We start from the raw sequence: 17,369 nt of genomic DNA, 5'->3' as shown, positions 1-17,369 counted from the left end.
GTGTTTGTTTTGCTTAGGAGAACATGACACATCACCACCTGACATACCATCTTCGTGTTGCCAAGAGCTAATAAAGAGCATTTTGGAAGATCTTTCAGCTCTACCTCTGACTCAGGCAAGCCATGCTGCAGACAGTAACTGATTGCTAATGCAAATTTTGCTTTGGAAGTAGCGAAATACTATGGGACGTTACTGATATGTTGCAAATCTTTGAGCTTCTGTTGTAAATATTATTTTAAACTTCAAGGATGAGGGGACTCCTACTCTATATGAGGTATATTGTGCATGATTGATTTATGGAATAAGTGGTGCAAGAATCAATTTATTTGCAAAGTAGAATACCAATTTAAATGGACCTTTCTGCGCTTGCTAGTTTGGGAACACAGTGTACTGTGGACTTGGCTAATATAAATTGCTAGCTGCTGTTTCTGTCCTTTAATATAATCTTTTCAAGTTGATATGATTGCAGCTTTCCATTTCCTTACAATTAAGTGGACAACAAAAAGTGTTTAAATAAACATCTGACTTTGTTAAAATGACAAATATAAGCTCATAAAAATGTATGAATAATACTATCAATAAGAAATAAATGTGCATTTTAGGCTAGTAAACAAGGTGTTTACTAGTGTAAACACACTTATAAAAGGTGTAAGAAAATCCAAAGTGCAAATTAACACTAAAGCTAATGTGAAAAAATTAAAGGAAAAGGTAGAGTTTTGGTGGCCTATCTGTTGCCTGCCCCTCTCTTTGTTTTTTCATCCACTTTCAGGTTCTTATTATACATTTTTGGTAGAACTGTTGAGGAGTTAAATAAACAGGGATTATTTGCCTCATTTGTTCATCTAGGGAATCACTGCTAATCCCAGACCTTCTGCGGCTGCAGGCTATGATGCTGCAGAGGACGCTGGAGAAGGAATGTGCCCTCTTCCCGCTAAGCTCTTGCAGGACAACCAGAGTTGCGAAGCTACATTTGCTTGTTGAAACCACTGGAACATAAAACTCCACCAGGACTTCCTTACTGACGCACTATCCTGACGCCAACAGCAAATGTTTAGGGAAGAGTGCAAGAACAGGACAAAGATAGTTGGTCTTTCATGTCTGTTCTCCCAGGATCCATTGATTTGTGTTTCAAACATTTCCTGAGCCTGCGGTAACATCTTTGTACTAAACCCTCTATAGGTTTTTCTTCCACTAATTTGTTCAATGCTTAACCTTATCAACTTTAAGCAACATCTTCTGGAAACGTTATCTGTGCACTGTGTGAAGTATCTCCTTCATTTGTCTTTAGCTTGATAGCCTAATTTCATGTCCTCTAGTCTTTGTATTGAGAAATAGCATGATCTTTCACTATTCATCTGCATGCCACCCACATGTCTTCCCTGGAATACTGTTTAAAAATTTGTGCCACAATAACCAACTGCCAGTCTTCTGCACCAAAGGAGATTTAAATGGGAAACTGCATGCTAGTGTTAGGAGTTGTTATTTTGCTCTGGAGTTCCTTTAGAGCCCTTTGTCAGACCTGGCAGTTACTGTTCATTTTGTCTATTTGTTCCATAACGTCTACCAAAATCTTGATTAGAGACAGATTTTACTGACACGTGCTTGTAAGGAAGGCTCTGCCATGGGAAGCTCTCCAGACTCCTTCACTGTGATCACAGGTACAAAGAATCTATTTGTTTTTTCTTCTACAGCTTTACCTTTAAAATGTTGATGTACCTGATCATCTATTGCGTCTGCTGACTCTCTGGTGGGCTTCTTGCTTCTGATGTATTTGCAAAAAACTTTACTATTAATCTTGATGCCTTTTGGAAGTTCTTCCCCCTGTCTTATTCTGCTTTTTCACATGTAATCTGCCACAGTTTTATGATCTTTCTGGTTTTCCTGACTTGGGCAGAGTTTCAGCTTCTTGAAAGGTTTTTTCTTTCTTCTAATAGCCTCCCCTACCCTTCTGCTCAGCCATGCCAGATTTCTTTTTGTCTTTCTCGAGTGGGATTCACTTGCTCTGAATTCCTATATGGTATCTTCGAATAGTTTCCTTGCTGCTTGCCAGGCTTTTACCATCTGACTGTCCCTTTTATTGAATTTCCTCATGCTTATTTAATTCTCCTTTTTGAAGATAAGAGGAGTGGCCTTTTTGTTTTTGTAGCTCCTATCACAGTGGAAAATGACAGCAATATCTAGGCCTTTCCCAGGGACATCACTGGTGCTTTAACCCATGAGGTTCAGAGGCATCATACTCCATAGAAACTGGTGGGTCCTGGTAACCGTTGACTATCCCCCTAGAAGCCTTTCCATACTTCAGCATTCCATGAACATTTATCATACTTTATCATTCCATGAACAATGGTATTTCCCTACCTTTGTGTTAACTTTGTGAATTTGAGTCTTCTCTTATGCATCCTTTCTGCAGTGTCATATCTGCATCTTTTTCCCCCCAGTTTTAACATAATCAAAGTACTGCCCTTGGCAGAATGGCAAACCCTTCATATCTCATAGTAGCTGTAAGAGAGAGAAAAGTAGACTACTCATTTTCAAAAATGCATTGTTTCTCAGAAATAACAGAGCAGCTCTTAGTGTTCAAGTTCAGTCAGGCAAATGACCTCCATATATTCACCAAATGTTTAATTCCAGGTATTCACTCACTGCTCAGGTAGGTGAGCATTGTGGATCGACAAGTGGAAGTTGCAGAGGAAAACAGGAGTGAAATTCCTACTATATGCTATCTAGTGTCCAGTGTCCAGTAAGCAGAAGGTGGATAGACAGGAGTGCAGAGAGGCCAGAAGACAAAACAACAAAAAACAGTGAGGACATCAGTAGGTGAAACTTTGACTCTGAGCCCTGTAATTCATGATTACACTACAACCAAAACACAAGTAGGCGGCATGGGATGATGAAGAGCAGTTGAGGCAGGGGCAGAACTGCAGCGAAAACTTACAGTAGGTGTGAACTGGGGACTGTCTGAATAACAGAGAAGAGATAAATGAATACCATCAATCAGCATGTGCAAGGGACAGAAAAAGAGGAGTGGGAGAGGGGTGAGACATACCTCTAGTCCTTACTGACAGACCTGTGCTTGATGCAGGAGGAAAAGCTTTTATATGAAGAAAGGTGCAGCCACCTGAAAATTGCATAGTAAATATGTTCAGCAAAAATGTCCAAAACAAAAGCAAAACTCTCCCTTGCCATGGGAAGTTTTACATATAAGGGAAGAAATTTCAACTGTTTTTTAATATTTTCATCCAAGAGGAGATGAGATTTTTACAGAGGTCAGACCACAAGTCCTCATGTAACTATAAATATATTTTGAATTAGAATAAAGGAGCTGCTGACATGGGGAAAACTGTGAATTTCATATATTTTTTACATAAAAATATACACTTTTTTGTAAGTTAGTAAAATCTAAGTTTTTAAAATTTCCTCCACCTTGAGCAATTGATTTTTTTAGGTCTGGAGCACATAAGCTTAGCATTGCATGAAAGCTGGTGTTAGCATTTGATCTTACAGTCTTTCATGTCTTCTTGCACTGCTGTGGACTGAGATACTTCTAGTGAGCATTTGCAGTTAGTTCAAGTATAATGTAATTTGGAGCTCATTTACTTTAGAGCAGTCCACACAATCAAAGCTCTGGGATGAAAGCTGTTTTTCACATAAAAAATATCAGCATTAAAGGGTTTTTTTCCTTCTTTTTACAAGTTGGCATATGCAAATGCATTATGAAAAGGGGAGAAAATGTGGTATGAATAGGGAGGGAAAGCATGCATTGTGCATGTTCTTGCTATGCTCTGTTTAGATGTTTCAACATTTCGTAATTTCAAGCCAGATTAAAAAAAAAAACTTAAAATCTCCCCCTGCAACTGCTTGTAATCATCTCCTAGGGACATTCTGGGCTTGTTTCTTTATTTTGTTTGGAATTTTTGTCTTAACTGCTTTGTGCCCTGTGTCATCACCAACAACTGTGAAAGGAATATATAAAATCCCATCAAATTTGGAAAAGTAGCACATTACATCCACTCTACCCATTTTGCTTCAATGCAAATCACTGCATAAGGTGCAAGGCAATAAAGACTGAGCGCCGTTGTATTTCTACTGCCTGACCTTAATTTTAAATCCTGTGACTGGTGAGTCAGTTTCTGTCTGGTATTCTGACATTTGTCTCCCACTAATCATTCTGCACAATTCCATTAAAAACAGTATATATTAAAGCAGGGAGGTTGCATCTCTTAGGATTAATTTCTCAGTTTCCAACCTAAAATAGCATTGTGTCTGGGGAAAAATTGAACTGACATTTAAGTTTGGGGACTTAGCTAGCTAATTGCTACTTTAATTAGTTGGTGTGTATCATATGTTCCTCTATATATGAGATGCCCCACGCTATGTTTGAAGCTGCTATAAGATACTTAAAGTAGGAGGAGATTGTACCATCATTTCTCTGATGATCAAAAATCCAGCCAGCTTTGTGCTCACCTCAAAAAGAGCAGTGTGATTTATAGAAATTTTAAGGTTTGCGCAGTATTTACATGGTTTCACAGCCAAGTGCTTCATTTTGTTCCCAGCTGAAGCCACCGGGACTACTGCCATTGACTTCAAGGTGAACAGGATTGGGCCACAAATGCAGCAGTAAGGATAACTGGGTAAGACTTGTTTTTCCTGAGCGGTCAATGTTTCCAGGGCTGAGAATCTTCAGTATCCACTTCAGCTACTCAGATCCAAAACCACTCAACATCTCTGTAGAATCAGAGCAAGAGCTTTCTGTGCTAGGTTCTCAAACTTTGATTAGAACTTGTTAAACAAAAATTCAGGGAATATGCACAAGATCCTGCCCACATGCATTTTTCCAGATTTCAGCAAAATGTAAACATCTAGGGCCTAGAAGCACTTTATTAAATCTGTTCAAAGCCAAAACTAGTAATATCTATCTTCTGTGTAATACCACAGTAATTAATGCACTTGCCTATGAAATAGGAAATGTGGGTTTCTAGCATCGCTTAAACTTGAGAGGGTCTGAACACACAATTTGTAGATATCCTAGTCATCAGGCCAGAGGGCAGTCTGGTCAAAGATGTCCTCCACGCCTCCTCTTGAAGCTGGGCCATTATGCAGCCAGGAATGGGGCCAGGGGAAGACCAGACAAAAAGACTTGCCATCAGTTGGCTGAGATGAAGCCCTTGTCCTTTCCTCTGTTTTGTTAATCTGGTTTCCTCAGAAAAATTAAGCGGCAGTGAGCATCTGTGTGGGTGACCATGGTTGTCTATCCATCTATCTCTAACAACTTTCAAACCAGTCAGCCAATTTCAACCAAACTAAAAGTATGAAAGATGTACATTTTCTTCATATTTCATGAAAATGGATGACCAAACAGAAGAAAGGCTCTGGCCTTATGTCCACTGAGTAACAGAAAAGAGCACAATCTCAATGCTCCTGCAGTCCCAGAACACATTTGGGTTGGCAACCAGGGCGCTCTCCTGCTCAGTCAGAACAATGGCCTTGATTCAGGTTGGACTAAGGAGGATGTGGAAACAAAGTCCTCCGCAACCCCGAGGCTATTATGCCGAAAGGGTTCAGAACCACTATCTCCTCCTTTAATGTCGTTTTTTCATCTTTGTTCTCTCTTTTCTCTTTTCTTTTCTCTCTTCTCTCTTCCCTTCCCTTCCCTTCCCTTCCCTTCCCTTCCCTTCCCTTCCCTTCCCTTCCCTTCTCTTTCTGCTCAGTGAGACCTTTGTTTTTCACAGAGCTTTCTGGATCCTGAATGGGCAAAGGCAACTAATGTCTAGAGAAGGATACAGCACCCATCATCTCCTAATATTTAGTTGTGCAGACAGATCCCTGCTCACCAGGATGCCTTTCTTCACCCATCACCCAACACTGGTATTCTCTGGTCACCACTTCACCCATCACCCAACACTGGTATTCTCTGGTCACCACTGCCCTGCTTCTTTCTGCTTTTCAGACATTTTAGTGTTTATCTTGGGCACCTAAAGTGGTTGGCATTGATTTTGCTCATGGAACATTCCTGTGGATTACAGGGGTTTGTTTATGTCAACACACATTTTTTTAATCCTTCTATTACGTGGGAAAACTCTTCATACAAACTTCAGTAATCCATTCCTGATTACCGTGTCATTCAATTCATATTACACTGGACTATTAAGCTTCACTTATTACCTTATGTTATTGAATTTTTCTCTTAATGGAGACAGCAATTTTAGAGTGTTTAAAAGTTTAATTACACTAAAGACGAAATTTCCCCTTCCTGATCTCCTGGGTAGACTTGAGCTAAGCAATAGAAATCAAGCCCCATATTGATAACTCCATTAATCTCTTATCTCTCTTTTCTCTTGCTTTCTGCGTATCCCATTAGGGTAATGGTTATTCAAATTCTTGACGGAATGATGTTCTGAATCTCTGAAATATGCTAGGCTTCAGTCTTCTTCCTGAGTGGCAAAAATAAAAGCTGGTGTAAACAATGTTCTATTCTAAAGATACAAAAACTAACAGTCAAAACAACCTCAAATTGCAAGTTACTCTAAATATTCACTATATATTTATTTGGTTCTACTCCAAGGTTTAAATTCATGCAGCGTTAGCACTCAACCTTGTGACTATATTAATGCAATTTCTCCCCTTCTCCCTTTGCCAAGACCTGGGGCGGCCTGGACTTTTCATCTTTTTTTATATCACTCTTTAGAACAAGACTCAATTTTCCCCTGTTGCTGGAGAAGAGCCCAGTACAAGGTCTCTGATACAAATACTCCCAGATTACAAAACAGGGAAGATCCAGATTTTGTACATTGGTCTAAAATCTGCTTTGTACCAAGAAAAGGTTTCACTGAGCAAAAATCTGTAGAAAGTAGAGCTTGGAAGACAAACTGTAGTTTTCTCCCATCTGACAGAATGTGTGATTTTTTGAAACCCCCCCCAATGGAAAATTTTATCCAAAAGCTAAATATTTGTATTTCTGGCAAAAAAGATCATATTTTTGTTTTTGGATGGAAAAATAGAATTTTTCATAAAGGCAAGCATTTTGCATAGAAAACTTCTTTTTTTGTGAAAAAAAGCCAAAAAACTCAGCAACCTATTTTCCAGAGAATAGTAATCTTGATGCAAAAATTTGGAGAGTGGCTGTTTACCACAAAATTGGGTACAGGTCTGGAAAAGACCCCCAGAATTATAAAAAGTCTTGTCTATTGTTGGTGCACAGAGCCATATTACAAAATCTGTTTCACAGGCTGACCAGGTTCTATCATCTCGAAAACCAGTTTCTTTTTTTGCCCTCACTATTAAATACTTGTCTAGAATAGCTGCCTGGTCTGCAGTCCATACATTTCCTCTCATCTAGGTAAATCCACCTGTTTTTCTGCCAAATTTAGTCTACACAGGCCCCTTCTTTGGTGACATATTCCATCTTAGGTTATGTTTTACCAGGGTACAGAACCAAGCTTTTCTCTAATATACCTAGATGTTCATTCCTTGCTCTGCACCTGCTGAATTCATCTTTCCTGAGTGTGGATTGCTAAAACTCCATGCCATGCTCCAGGCGAGATCGGACCAGTCCTTTGTGCTTTACCTAGCATCATTACTTTTCTAACTCTGTGGCAAGTCTCTCTCCTGTATGTCCTAAGATTGCATTCCTTCTTCACAGCAATGTCACATTCGTACTCATATTAGCCACACACTGGTGAGTACACACAGGATTTCCTGCTGTTGCCCTTTAGCTTCTTTATAGTGGAAATACTTGTTCATAGTTTTTTAGCACATGACTTTCTATTCTGTACTACTAAATCTACACTGCTTTTCTAGTACCTCATTTTCAGCTGATACAGTTCTGTGAGATACCTAGACCCTGCTTGCTATCAAGAATACCTTGAATCATTAGCAAATTTTAGGGTGTTTTTCAAAATGAAAATCATTAATAAAAATATCAAAAGAGGACCCCAGCCTGATCTTTGAGGATTTCACTGTTATCTTCCTTTCATCCTCCTGTTTACACTTCAGCATGGCTTGTCAGGTCCATTTAACCCCATTTTTGAACACATAATAAATTTTGCAGTAAGCCTCATCATTTCAATTTTAACTTGTAATTTCTGTGGCAATGTATCAAACGCTTCACAGGATGGACTCTAGAATAGATTTAATATATTTTATTTGTGTAGAAAACCATGTCTTAGCACAGAAAATTATTGGATTAAACTAGTACAAACTCTTCTTGATAAACTCTACTTGCATTTTCTTCTATTTTCCATTTGTCTTCCCTTCCATATGTATTCTTTTCCTACTTCTCTAAAGTCTTGTATTCTCTTCTGTCAGTTCATTTTTCCTGTAGTCACTTGAGTTTTGTTGGGTTTGCCGCTTGATTTCTGGAAAAGTCTATCATTTGCTTCAAATTATACAAAAATTATAGTAACTAACCATTATATACCTAAAATCAATGGGAACAATTTTCCCTTCATTGTATCACCAGAAAAATACTTCTTTTCAGATATAAAAAGATCTGATTTCTCTATGTCCAGTAAAAGACTCAAAAATTACTGATCAGACCTTCTAATAAATCATAGCTGACAAGACATTAGCCAACTATTTTACAGTATGTCAGATATCCAGATTATTTTTATTATATTTAATTTATAAATATAAAAGTTCAGATTCTACTTCATCTACCTATGTGAGTGCAATAGAGTACCCATTAATTTAATGTGTTCCATAGTTATTAATGAAAGGACCTGCTCGAAAGGGAAATAGGAGAAGCAGCATGCACTGATCAGGAAACTGGAAAGGTTCCTCGTAAGAAAGGGATTTCCTCTGGCTCTTTTGAAATCACAGAAGACTTCAGCATCTTATAAATCTGAGGGACAATGGAGGAAATTGCATACTTTACCTTAGGTATTATAGTGTTTGTGTGCATATATATATATATATATATATATGCATATATATGTACACATGTATAGTCTACTTAGGGTAACGGTGATGAATGTCCTTGTGCCATATCCAAACTGAAATCTTCCCTGTTACAGACATCTCCTTAATTAAGCCGTTTAAAAGTCCGAGAGTCCAGAGCTTAGCATACCTAAGAAAAAAAGTAATTCTTTTTTTCACATAATTTCTTTGTATTTTTAATCTGCAGAAATACATTTTGGGATAGCCAAGCTATTTTTAAATTATAGAAAGATCATTATGAACAGTTCTTCACATCATTACTTTGCTGCTTAGGAATATGCACTGTTTGGATGTATTCAGTATGCTGCTGTTAGTAAACTGCAGTTCTGCAGGCCATTGCAAAAAAGCAGTTTGGGAAGTAATTAGTGCATCAGCTGCAGCAGATCCTACCTCAGCTATAGTCTCCTCTTTGTGCCCAGAGACAGCAGGTACCACTGGTGATGCTGAAATGGAAGAGACTGGAACGGCTGAGATGGCACTTAAGGATGGCCTTTTCCTAGAAGACCTTCCCCCTGCACGGTATTGCTTCTCCGTCTAAGAAATGAGCACAGAGTTCAAGAGGATTATGTAGACAAAGGATGACCTCTAACGACTGCAAAACTTCAAAATAAGTAGGAGGATTTCTCTGAACGTCTGCTGGAGCTGCAGATGAAGCACACTGAGTTTCTTTTGTTCACTCAGAAGAACCAGCACATCATCCTCATCTCTGACTGCAACTCCTGGGACATCTGGTGCAGGCAGGTCAACTGTTGCACTTGTCGGACTGTAGCAAGGGTGTCTGGTTTCTCTCTAGTGCAGTATTGTAGCCACCAGGCCCCTGGAGCCTGGTGAAGATTTCAATCCCCACTTGCATTAGTGGGACCCATGTTGTTTGCCCCCACTCAGGCCTGGAACATACAAAAGGCACCTTCACTGTCGTGCAGCGATCTGATCACCGGAATGGGCTCAATAACGTCATCCACAGTAACAGTTCAGAGAAATTAGTGACGCTAAAATTTTGGGGAACTTTCATTCATTTTCTCTAATATAAAAGGCATAAGCATGTATTTTAACGGCACAAACAAACCTTCCTTTTTTCTTAGAAATCTTCTTTAACCTCTATTTCTATGCCTAATTAAAACTTCCCCTAGACATTTGGACTACAAGAAAAAAAGAAAAAGCCCAACCAAATACAGGATGACAGTACAGCATGCATTTGGGAGATTAACGAATATCTGATAAAGACTTAGTGTGAAAAGCACTCCTTCTGCACTATGACTTAGTGCATTCTGCACAAAGTGAGAGAAAAAGATCTCTCTGAGGTCAAGAAAACAGGACTAGAAACACGTAAAATAGCTGCTAAAGAGACAGACACTCCTGAAAGAGGCACTTAGTCTAAGATGGCTTGTGCACATGCCTTGAGGAAAATCCTTGTAAGTTCTTACATACTGTTCGGGGATTTCTGGCAACTCTGCGTTATGAATTGTGTAAACAGTAAATGTTAGATGATTAAAGAAAAGAAAAACTCCTTTTAAACTATGAAAGCAAGACTTTTTTGTCTTAAAATGTATGACAAGAACATGATTTGTAGATGAAACACAAATTGTCAGAACATCTTGAACTGCACAATTTAAATCAGGATTCAGCTTAAAAGGGCTTGATGTCACGTGCAGCACAGAAAGCTGTCAGCTTCTTCTCCAGGGGCCTGACCAAAAGTCCTATCGGCTATTCATTACATACACCATGTATTAGAGGACTCTGAAGAGAGAGCTGGACAGGCAGAAAGTGCTTGTAACTGGTAACTGTGCTGGCATGTACCTCTCCTTGGTAGTCTCAGTACTTTTGCAATAGCTGGAATTGGAACAAACTTTTTGGCTGCTAGGGGAGCAGTGTGCTTGCAACACCTTGGCATTGCTAGTCACTATATCACTATTCCCTGCCACTAAACTCCCCATTTTCTTTTCTACAGCCTTCTCAGGGCTCTGTAGATTTAAAATCATACCCTTTTCAATCAAATTTCATTTACTTGTATCATATCCTTTTCAATCAAATTTCATTTACTTCTTTACCCCCTCCTTTGGGACAGGGATATCCTCCTTCGTGGATATAGGAGTTTCTCTCTTTTTTTTTTCAGACTCAGTCCTTTTCCTCCATGTCTGTGCCTCATGGATGACTCCACAACCATCAAAAAATCTCTTTGTTCTTTTCTTTAAATTCACCGAGTCATTCTTGGAAAGGACATCAAGCCTACACCAATTGTCTAAATTTATATGCCTCCCTGCTTCCCTTGTAACGCTGTCTGTTCTCTGCTGCATAAGAATATCAGTCTCATTTCCCTATATATCAACAGCTGTGTTAGTTTATTTTTTGCTTTGTTTTTTTTTTCCCCTTCTAAATCTGCTATACCAGGGAACTGAACTGTGCTATGCTTAGGTGAAAAGAACTTAAAGTGTATTTTCTGGGCTTTATACATCAATAATTTGTATTCTTTTCAGACAAAAAAAAGCACTTAGCTTTATCTAAATAAAAATCTTAGCGTTTGATGTATCTCTTTCATCTGTTGTCTCTCTCATGTCAAAGAGTCATTGGCAATAGTGACAGAAGGGATGGCTGGGAAATTTCCAATGAATTTTTTTTCACCCCCAAAAGCTGGTTCATTGAAAACAAAACATCACAAAAAGTCTGACTCTTGACAGTCTTCTGATAGACTAGACCGCAAGTTTCAAAACTTCTTTGCCAGTTCTGGGACACATGGCCTTATACCCTAGATACCAGTTTCTGTCATTCCACAAAAGGAATAATGATGACAGTTCCCAAGACTGTTTCTACACAGAATGTTAACACTAATTTGTTAATTAGTTTCCCAGGATACTCAGCTTCAACAGCCTAATGAATCATGTGCTCTAAGTATCAAACACGGGGTTTTGGTGTCTGGCAACCCTTGTGTACTCCACTCCCAGACTGGTGGACAGCTCGCCTGATAGTTCCTCTGCGCAGGGACTGTTGTTGGGTTCACTGCTGAAGTACCCAAGGAGCATTACATGTATGAATTTCATCCACTGATGAGGGTGACTGCATTTAAGATGGACCGCTTTCTTAGCAGGAAGCCAGTCATCACAAAGCGCAGGACATAACTTCAGAGAAAGAGAAAACAGATTCCCAAAGCCTTGAAATAATGATAAGACATCAGATTCCCATCATGGATAAGACTGGAGAAATGGTTTTAAGGTTGTTATTTGGAGAGACTATACCTCTAACTGCTAAGAGCAAAGCGAATGTGGTGAAGAAATCTGCTGCGAAGCCTGTGTGCTTTACTCCCCTCCCAGAGCCTCCCCAAACAGCTTGTGCAAATAACTGGAGCCCAGGATCAATGTCAGTCCAAAGGGGTACCGGCTTCTGTTATAATGAAAATATTCGCATTACTCGTTTGTGTGCTGCCCTATGTTTTCCTTTCTTTGCCAATTTTTCTCTCTACTGTCAGCATGCAGGTACAACACTGCTTGCTATGGTTTGTAGCATTTCTTTTCAACCCTGCAAAGTTGTAACCAGCTCTTTCTTCTCAGTGTGTTAAGAGATATTTTGTAAATGTATTCAAAAATCATGAAAATTCCCTTCAGCTTTGTACCAGAAGTGTCCTTTTTCTTTTTTAATAGCTTGCTGTTTCAGGTGACATAACACTATTTAAGAAGTAATAGTACGTTGCCCACTCAGTCCCTTTTAATATCTGGCACTTAAATTACAGCACGTACAAGACGGCAGAAAGAGGATTCGAATTTATCCTCATTTTCGACTAAAAGCCAGCACATAAACTCTGCTTTTTCTATGACAACAGACCTGGGTCAACATCAGTGCCTCCTAATTATATATTTTATAAGCCCTGTGAGGCAAAACGGAGGCTCATGCCTGGTATAAAGGGCCAGGCAATAACATGAGGTCGCCCGAACCGCTGGGTCTTCTACTGAGGCCTCGAAAAAACAGCTGGGGGGGGAGATTTGGGGGTGCGGATGCCCGTCTGCCCCGCGGCAGGCCTGGCCCTGCCGCCACCCACCAGCCGTCGGTGTGCGGGCTGGTGTGGGCCCGCTCCGGGGGCGAGGAGCCCAGATCCCGGCGGTCTGGGAGGGCAGCAGGGCCCGCGGGGCGGGCAGGGACCCCCGGCCCCCCGGGACGGGCCCCGCGGCGGCGGAGGGGAGGGAGCGCCGCCCGTGGCGCGGGAGGGCGGGCGGAGGGGCAGGGTGCGAGGGCCGGGGCCCGGCTCGCACCCCCGGCGGCGGGCGGGCGGGCGGAGGGAGGAGGAGAAAAGGAAGCGGAGCGGAGGGGCCGCGGAGACGCGGCAGGGAGGCGAGCGGGGTGTAGAGGAGGAGCCGCGAGCCCGGAGGCGGCGGGCAGGGCGCCGCCGGGGCCGGGAGCTGCGGGCCGCCGGCGCGGCGCGGAGGGCAGGTGCGGGAGCCGCCTCCAGCCGCAGGGCGGCGGCCGCCCCCGGGGCGGGGGGGCTCGGCGCGGCGCCCCGGCAGCGCGGCGGCCCCTATGGTGCCGCGCCGGGACCCGGCTCCTGCTCGGCGGCTTCGGCGGAGCCCGCCGGCGCTCGGCGGGCATGAGGCACCTGCCGCTCCTCCTGCTGTCCCTCTGCTGGAGCCTGGCGCGGGTAAGTCACCCGCGCTCGCCCCCTCCGCGCCGGGCACCGGCGGAGCCGCCCGTCCCTCGCAGCCGCCCCCCGCGCCTCCCCGAGGTGGCAGGGCGGGAGCCCGCAGCCGCCGAGCGCGCGCGCCCCTCGTGTGGTGAATGACTGACTGCTCGCTCGTCGGGGCAGCCCGCGCCCCCCCGCCCGGCTCCGCCGCGGGACCACCGGGCGCCGGCTCCCCGCGCGCCGGGCTTCGCGGCGGGCTGCGGGGCCGCGGAGGCTGCGGCTCCCCTCAGCGCCGGGGCGGCTCCGCCCCGGGGGGCAGCGCGGGGCCGGGCGCGGGCGCGGGCCCGATCCGGGCGGCGCTGAGGGGAGCCGGCGCCCGGTGGCCCCGCGGGCGGCGGTGGTCGCCGCATTCCCGGCTGTTTCGCCTTCCAGCTTCGAGCAGCGCCGGGGGGCGGCCGCCGGCGGCCCCTCCGCCGCCCCGGCGCCGGGGCCTGGCCCTCAAACGGAGCTCCGAGGCGCCCCCTTTTTTACCCCCCCCCCCCTTTTCTTTTCCTAGACGGCTTAAGACGTGTAGGAAGAGGGGCCGGGAGTGCCGCAGCCCTCGCTGCCGCGCTGATGGGGGAGCTGGAGGGAGCCCGCGCTCCTCTGCGAGGGGGTTTCGCGGTGGCGGCGGGGCGCTGTGTGGCGGCCTGGAGGGTCGTTGGGAGCTGGAGCGCGGGAGATGTTGCGTCGTTAATTTCTCTCTAGTTCCTCTTACGCAGTAAGAGCGTAAAATACTCGGGATATGAAAATCTTCAGATGCAGGGTGGCTTCTTTTTGCATCTTTATGTTCTTAAGTTTTTCCTCGCCTTGCCTTGCTGGCAAAGGTGTATAACGTTGCTCGGAACAGGAGTTACAAGGAGAACATCCCCCCCTGCGTCTTTCCACTTTTTGGTACCATAAATTTAAAATCACACATCATTTCCACCGAAGCTGGGAAACCGTGCTGATGCTGAATGTAAAATACTTGACAGAAGAAATGTTTTCCTGCTCAAATTGCTGTTTTGGATGCATTAAAAATGATCCTGCTATTAAAAACACTCTGAGACTCTTCAGCTGGTTTTCCAGCTAACGATGCGTCTTTGTCATACACAGCACAGTTCTGCATTCATTACTTACAAAAAGTAATCTGTCCCCGAATAAAGTAGTGGGAAAGAAGGATGAAAAGATCTGAGCAGCCCTGAAAGGTGGTGAATGCCCTCAAAATCCTTTTCAGGGTTCTTGATGTGTTTTGGGATATGGTCAGTGCCACACAGTCTTGAACCCTGCGTCTCTTTAACCTGAAGTACATCTGAACTAAGCCAGACTATGTATTAGAAGAAAGTATATTACTGTTTGGTGTGTGCTCAGCGTTTGAAAAGTAACATTGCATTATCTTAGGGTACTACCAAATTTATCTTCTCAAAGTAACCTTCTGTATCAGATCATTGGTATTGGGAAATTTACACTTCTTTGATTAAAAGTGAGAGAAGTCACTTGTTCTACAGGTTTCTTCACTGAAGCAGCCACTTTGTTTTACCCCTCATTTAGTTAAAATACCTATTTACTGGAACCTAACTTTTCAAGTCCCACTAATGATAATATGATAATTTTTTTCCTTTTTTTTTTCTTTGAGGAGTAGGAGACCTCTTGTCCGTTATTGAATTTTTGCAAATTGGCAAAAATTACTTTTTTTCAAAATATGTTATGCAAAAGGAGAATGCGTTATAAAACATTTCATTTACATGGGCATTTGGGAGCTACCTGAAAGGCAGATAGTACATTACAAAATGCAGGTATTTTCAGTTTAGTTTTGAAATTTCTATGCTGATTACTAGAAATCCTAATTTATGTTAAGGCTGTGTACAAATTTGCTGTGAAAAAATTCTGCTCTGAAAGCATATAATTTAAATAGTCAAAATAGAGGAAGGCTGGACAAAAAGGAAGTGAGGTTCTCATTTCATAGAAAGGGAAATGAGACATTTGGAGAAGAATAGACAGATTTTCATGAGTTCTCCTAATAGCTCCTGCTACTGTGCTTCGGGCTGTTGTGCTGTATTTTGAGAAGTGCGAGTAGCTTGCCTGCAAGGAGACTACAGCATAACCGGGTGCTCAGTCCTCGCCCTGGGTTGTAGGTTCTGGGGTCTGAATTATAGCTTAAGTATTGTCATTTTGGAAAAATAATGTCTCACAAATTAGAGGCTATTACAAGATTCTGCTATTAAGTCTCTCCCAGAAAAAGCGCGCGCGAGAGAGAGGGGAAAGAAGCTTTGAGAGAAAGAGAGAAACCACTCTTTTCGTAACTAAGAAGTGCACAGATGACTGAAGCACAGCATATTCACATCATATTTCATTATGTTCTTGTTTTATTTGGGCTAGTCTCACTATCCCTTTAGATCCCGTGACATTCACACTTGCACATTTGTCATCTTCTTGCTCAGTCGTTTCTCCCATATAGTCTCTTGTGAGCTCCCTGTGCTCTCCTGTTGGGCTCAGTCAGCTTCAGTGCGACTTCCCTGTGTCGTGTCTCTCTCCCCATACCTGCCACATCCCTGTCCCTTCTCATGGACAGAGAAAAGCCTTCCTGAAAACCTGAGCAGAACTGATGACAGGACTGTAAGCAAGTAAAACCTGTAGTGTTTTCGTTTTAAAAGAATGTATTTTATTTCCGCTGTGTAGCACTTGCTCAAATCAAATAGTCAAGCTCTGGGGCCTTTAGGAGATTAAAATGTACATTGGGAAAAAGGGAAGAAAAGCAAAATTTACCATGTCAAAGAGAACACAATCTGGTCAGTTTTCACATTCTGTGATTCATATTAAACTTTCAGCTTTGCTAACTTAATACAAATGCAAAAAAGCAAATACGTTTGCTTTCTTGCTTCAGTCTTGCTATTACAGAGTGCAGATTAACTCACTGTTTTTCCAGAGGAAAAAGGTCTCAGTAAACCCTGTTGGTGAATTCACTAGGAGGTTAGGAATTCTCTTGTTAATGACAGTTGGCTTTGGAATGCTCCAAGAAGGAGGCAGTGAGGGTGCTTTTTATGGTAATGCATTATTTTAACATTTTGTTTTGAAAAGTCAACATGCGAGAAGTTAAAATGGGCAATGACTCTGTCTGTAAAATGCCTAGCGTGTAGTTGGGCAAAAATAGTACCGGTTGAAGTTGTGGTTTTCATTACAGGTAGCTGTATCCTTCATAAAACATTTTAATTAGCGCTTCCACACCATGGTGTATTTGTTAACTTGGAACAGGTGAATGGCGTCCATCCAGAATGCAGATTTCAGCTGGAGATTCATAAGGAGGAAATGAGGTGCATGGAGCTCCTAAAGAATGCCAAACCAGTGGACTACAGAGGTAAGAAAAGATAAGCTGTACTGTGGAGACAATTGCAGTAATGGAGGTTTTCTCCCGTTTCCTTCTTTGCTGGCTCAGCTACAGTTGCCAAGTTTTTCTGTACTGTGCTTAAAATTTTTATTTATTTTAGGATTCAGGCTGTCTTTGTGTTAAAGGTACAGCTGTAGCAAGGGGTGGGAGGTGTGCTGGGCTAGGCATGCTGTGTGGGACACTAGGTGGGAGCAAATACGCACGCATGTTTTAGGCTGTTGCTGTCCGTACTTTTTCACAGGCAGAGAGGCAGGCTTGGGATGATGGGGACAGCACAAAGAACGTATCTGAGCAAGAGGGCAGGGAAACACCAAAGGGACCAAAAGCCTTGGATCCAAGTGTCTCTCTCTGACTCTGGCTGAAAGTAAAATGCTGCTCTCAAAAGTGGTGAGAATGATCTCTGGGTTTCCAGGGGAGAAGATGTTTTAG

At 42.7% G+C, this 17,369-nt stretch overlaps 1 protein-coding gene and 1 long non-coding RNA gene across 4 annotated transcripts in view; both read left to right on the top strand.

The window, feature by feature from the left end:
- The first annotated feature begins 1,303 nt into the window (after positions 1-1,303).
- Positions 1,304-12,519, top strand: LOC135327425 (uncharacterized). The gene is made up of 3 exons (XR_010387539.1): positions 1,304-1,658; positions 4,554-4,631; positions 9,354-12,519. It is a non-coding gene; the product is annotated as an uncharacterized LOC135327425 (long non-coding RNA).
- A 697-nt stretch (positions 12,520-13,216) lies between these two features.
- Positions 13,217-17,369, top strand: part of VIPR2 (vasoactive intestinal peptide receptor 2) — a 65,603-nt gene continuing 61,450 nt past the window's right edge. Inside the window, exons 1-2 of one of the 3 annotated variants that reach the window (XM_064505759.1) lie at positions 13,217-13,555; positions 16,808-16,910. In XM_064505759.1, coding sequence (XP_064361829.1) covers positions 13,505-13,555; positions 16,808-16,910 — 154 coding nt within the window. In that variant the 5' untranslated portion in view covers positions 13,217-13,504. The remainder of the gene's footprint in view (positions 13,556-16,807; positions 16,911-17,369) is intronic. The other 2 variants (XM_064505757.1, XM_064505758.1) reach the window with 2 other exon arrangements.

Source organism: Dromaius novaehollandiae, chromosome 2 (assembly GCF_036370855.1).
Source record: "Dromaius novaehollandiae isolate bDroNov1 chromosome 2, bDroNov1.hap1, whole genome shotgun sequence".
NCBI classification, from domain to species: Eukaryota; Metazoa; Chordata; class Aves; order Casuariiformes; family Dromaiidae; genus Dromaius; species Dromaius novaehollandiae.
This window is presented reverse-complemented; position numbering and strand designations above follow the sequence as displayed.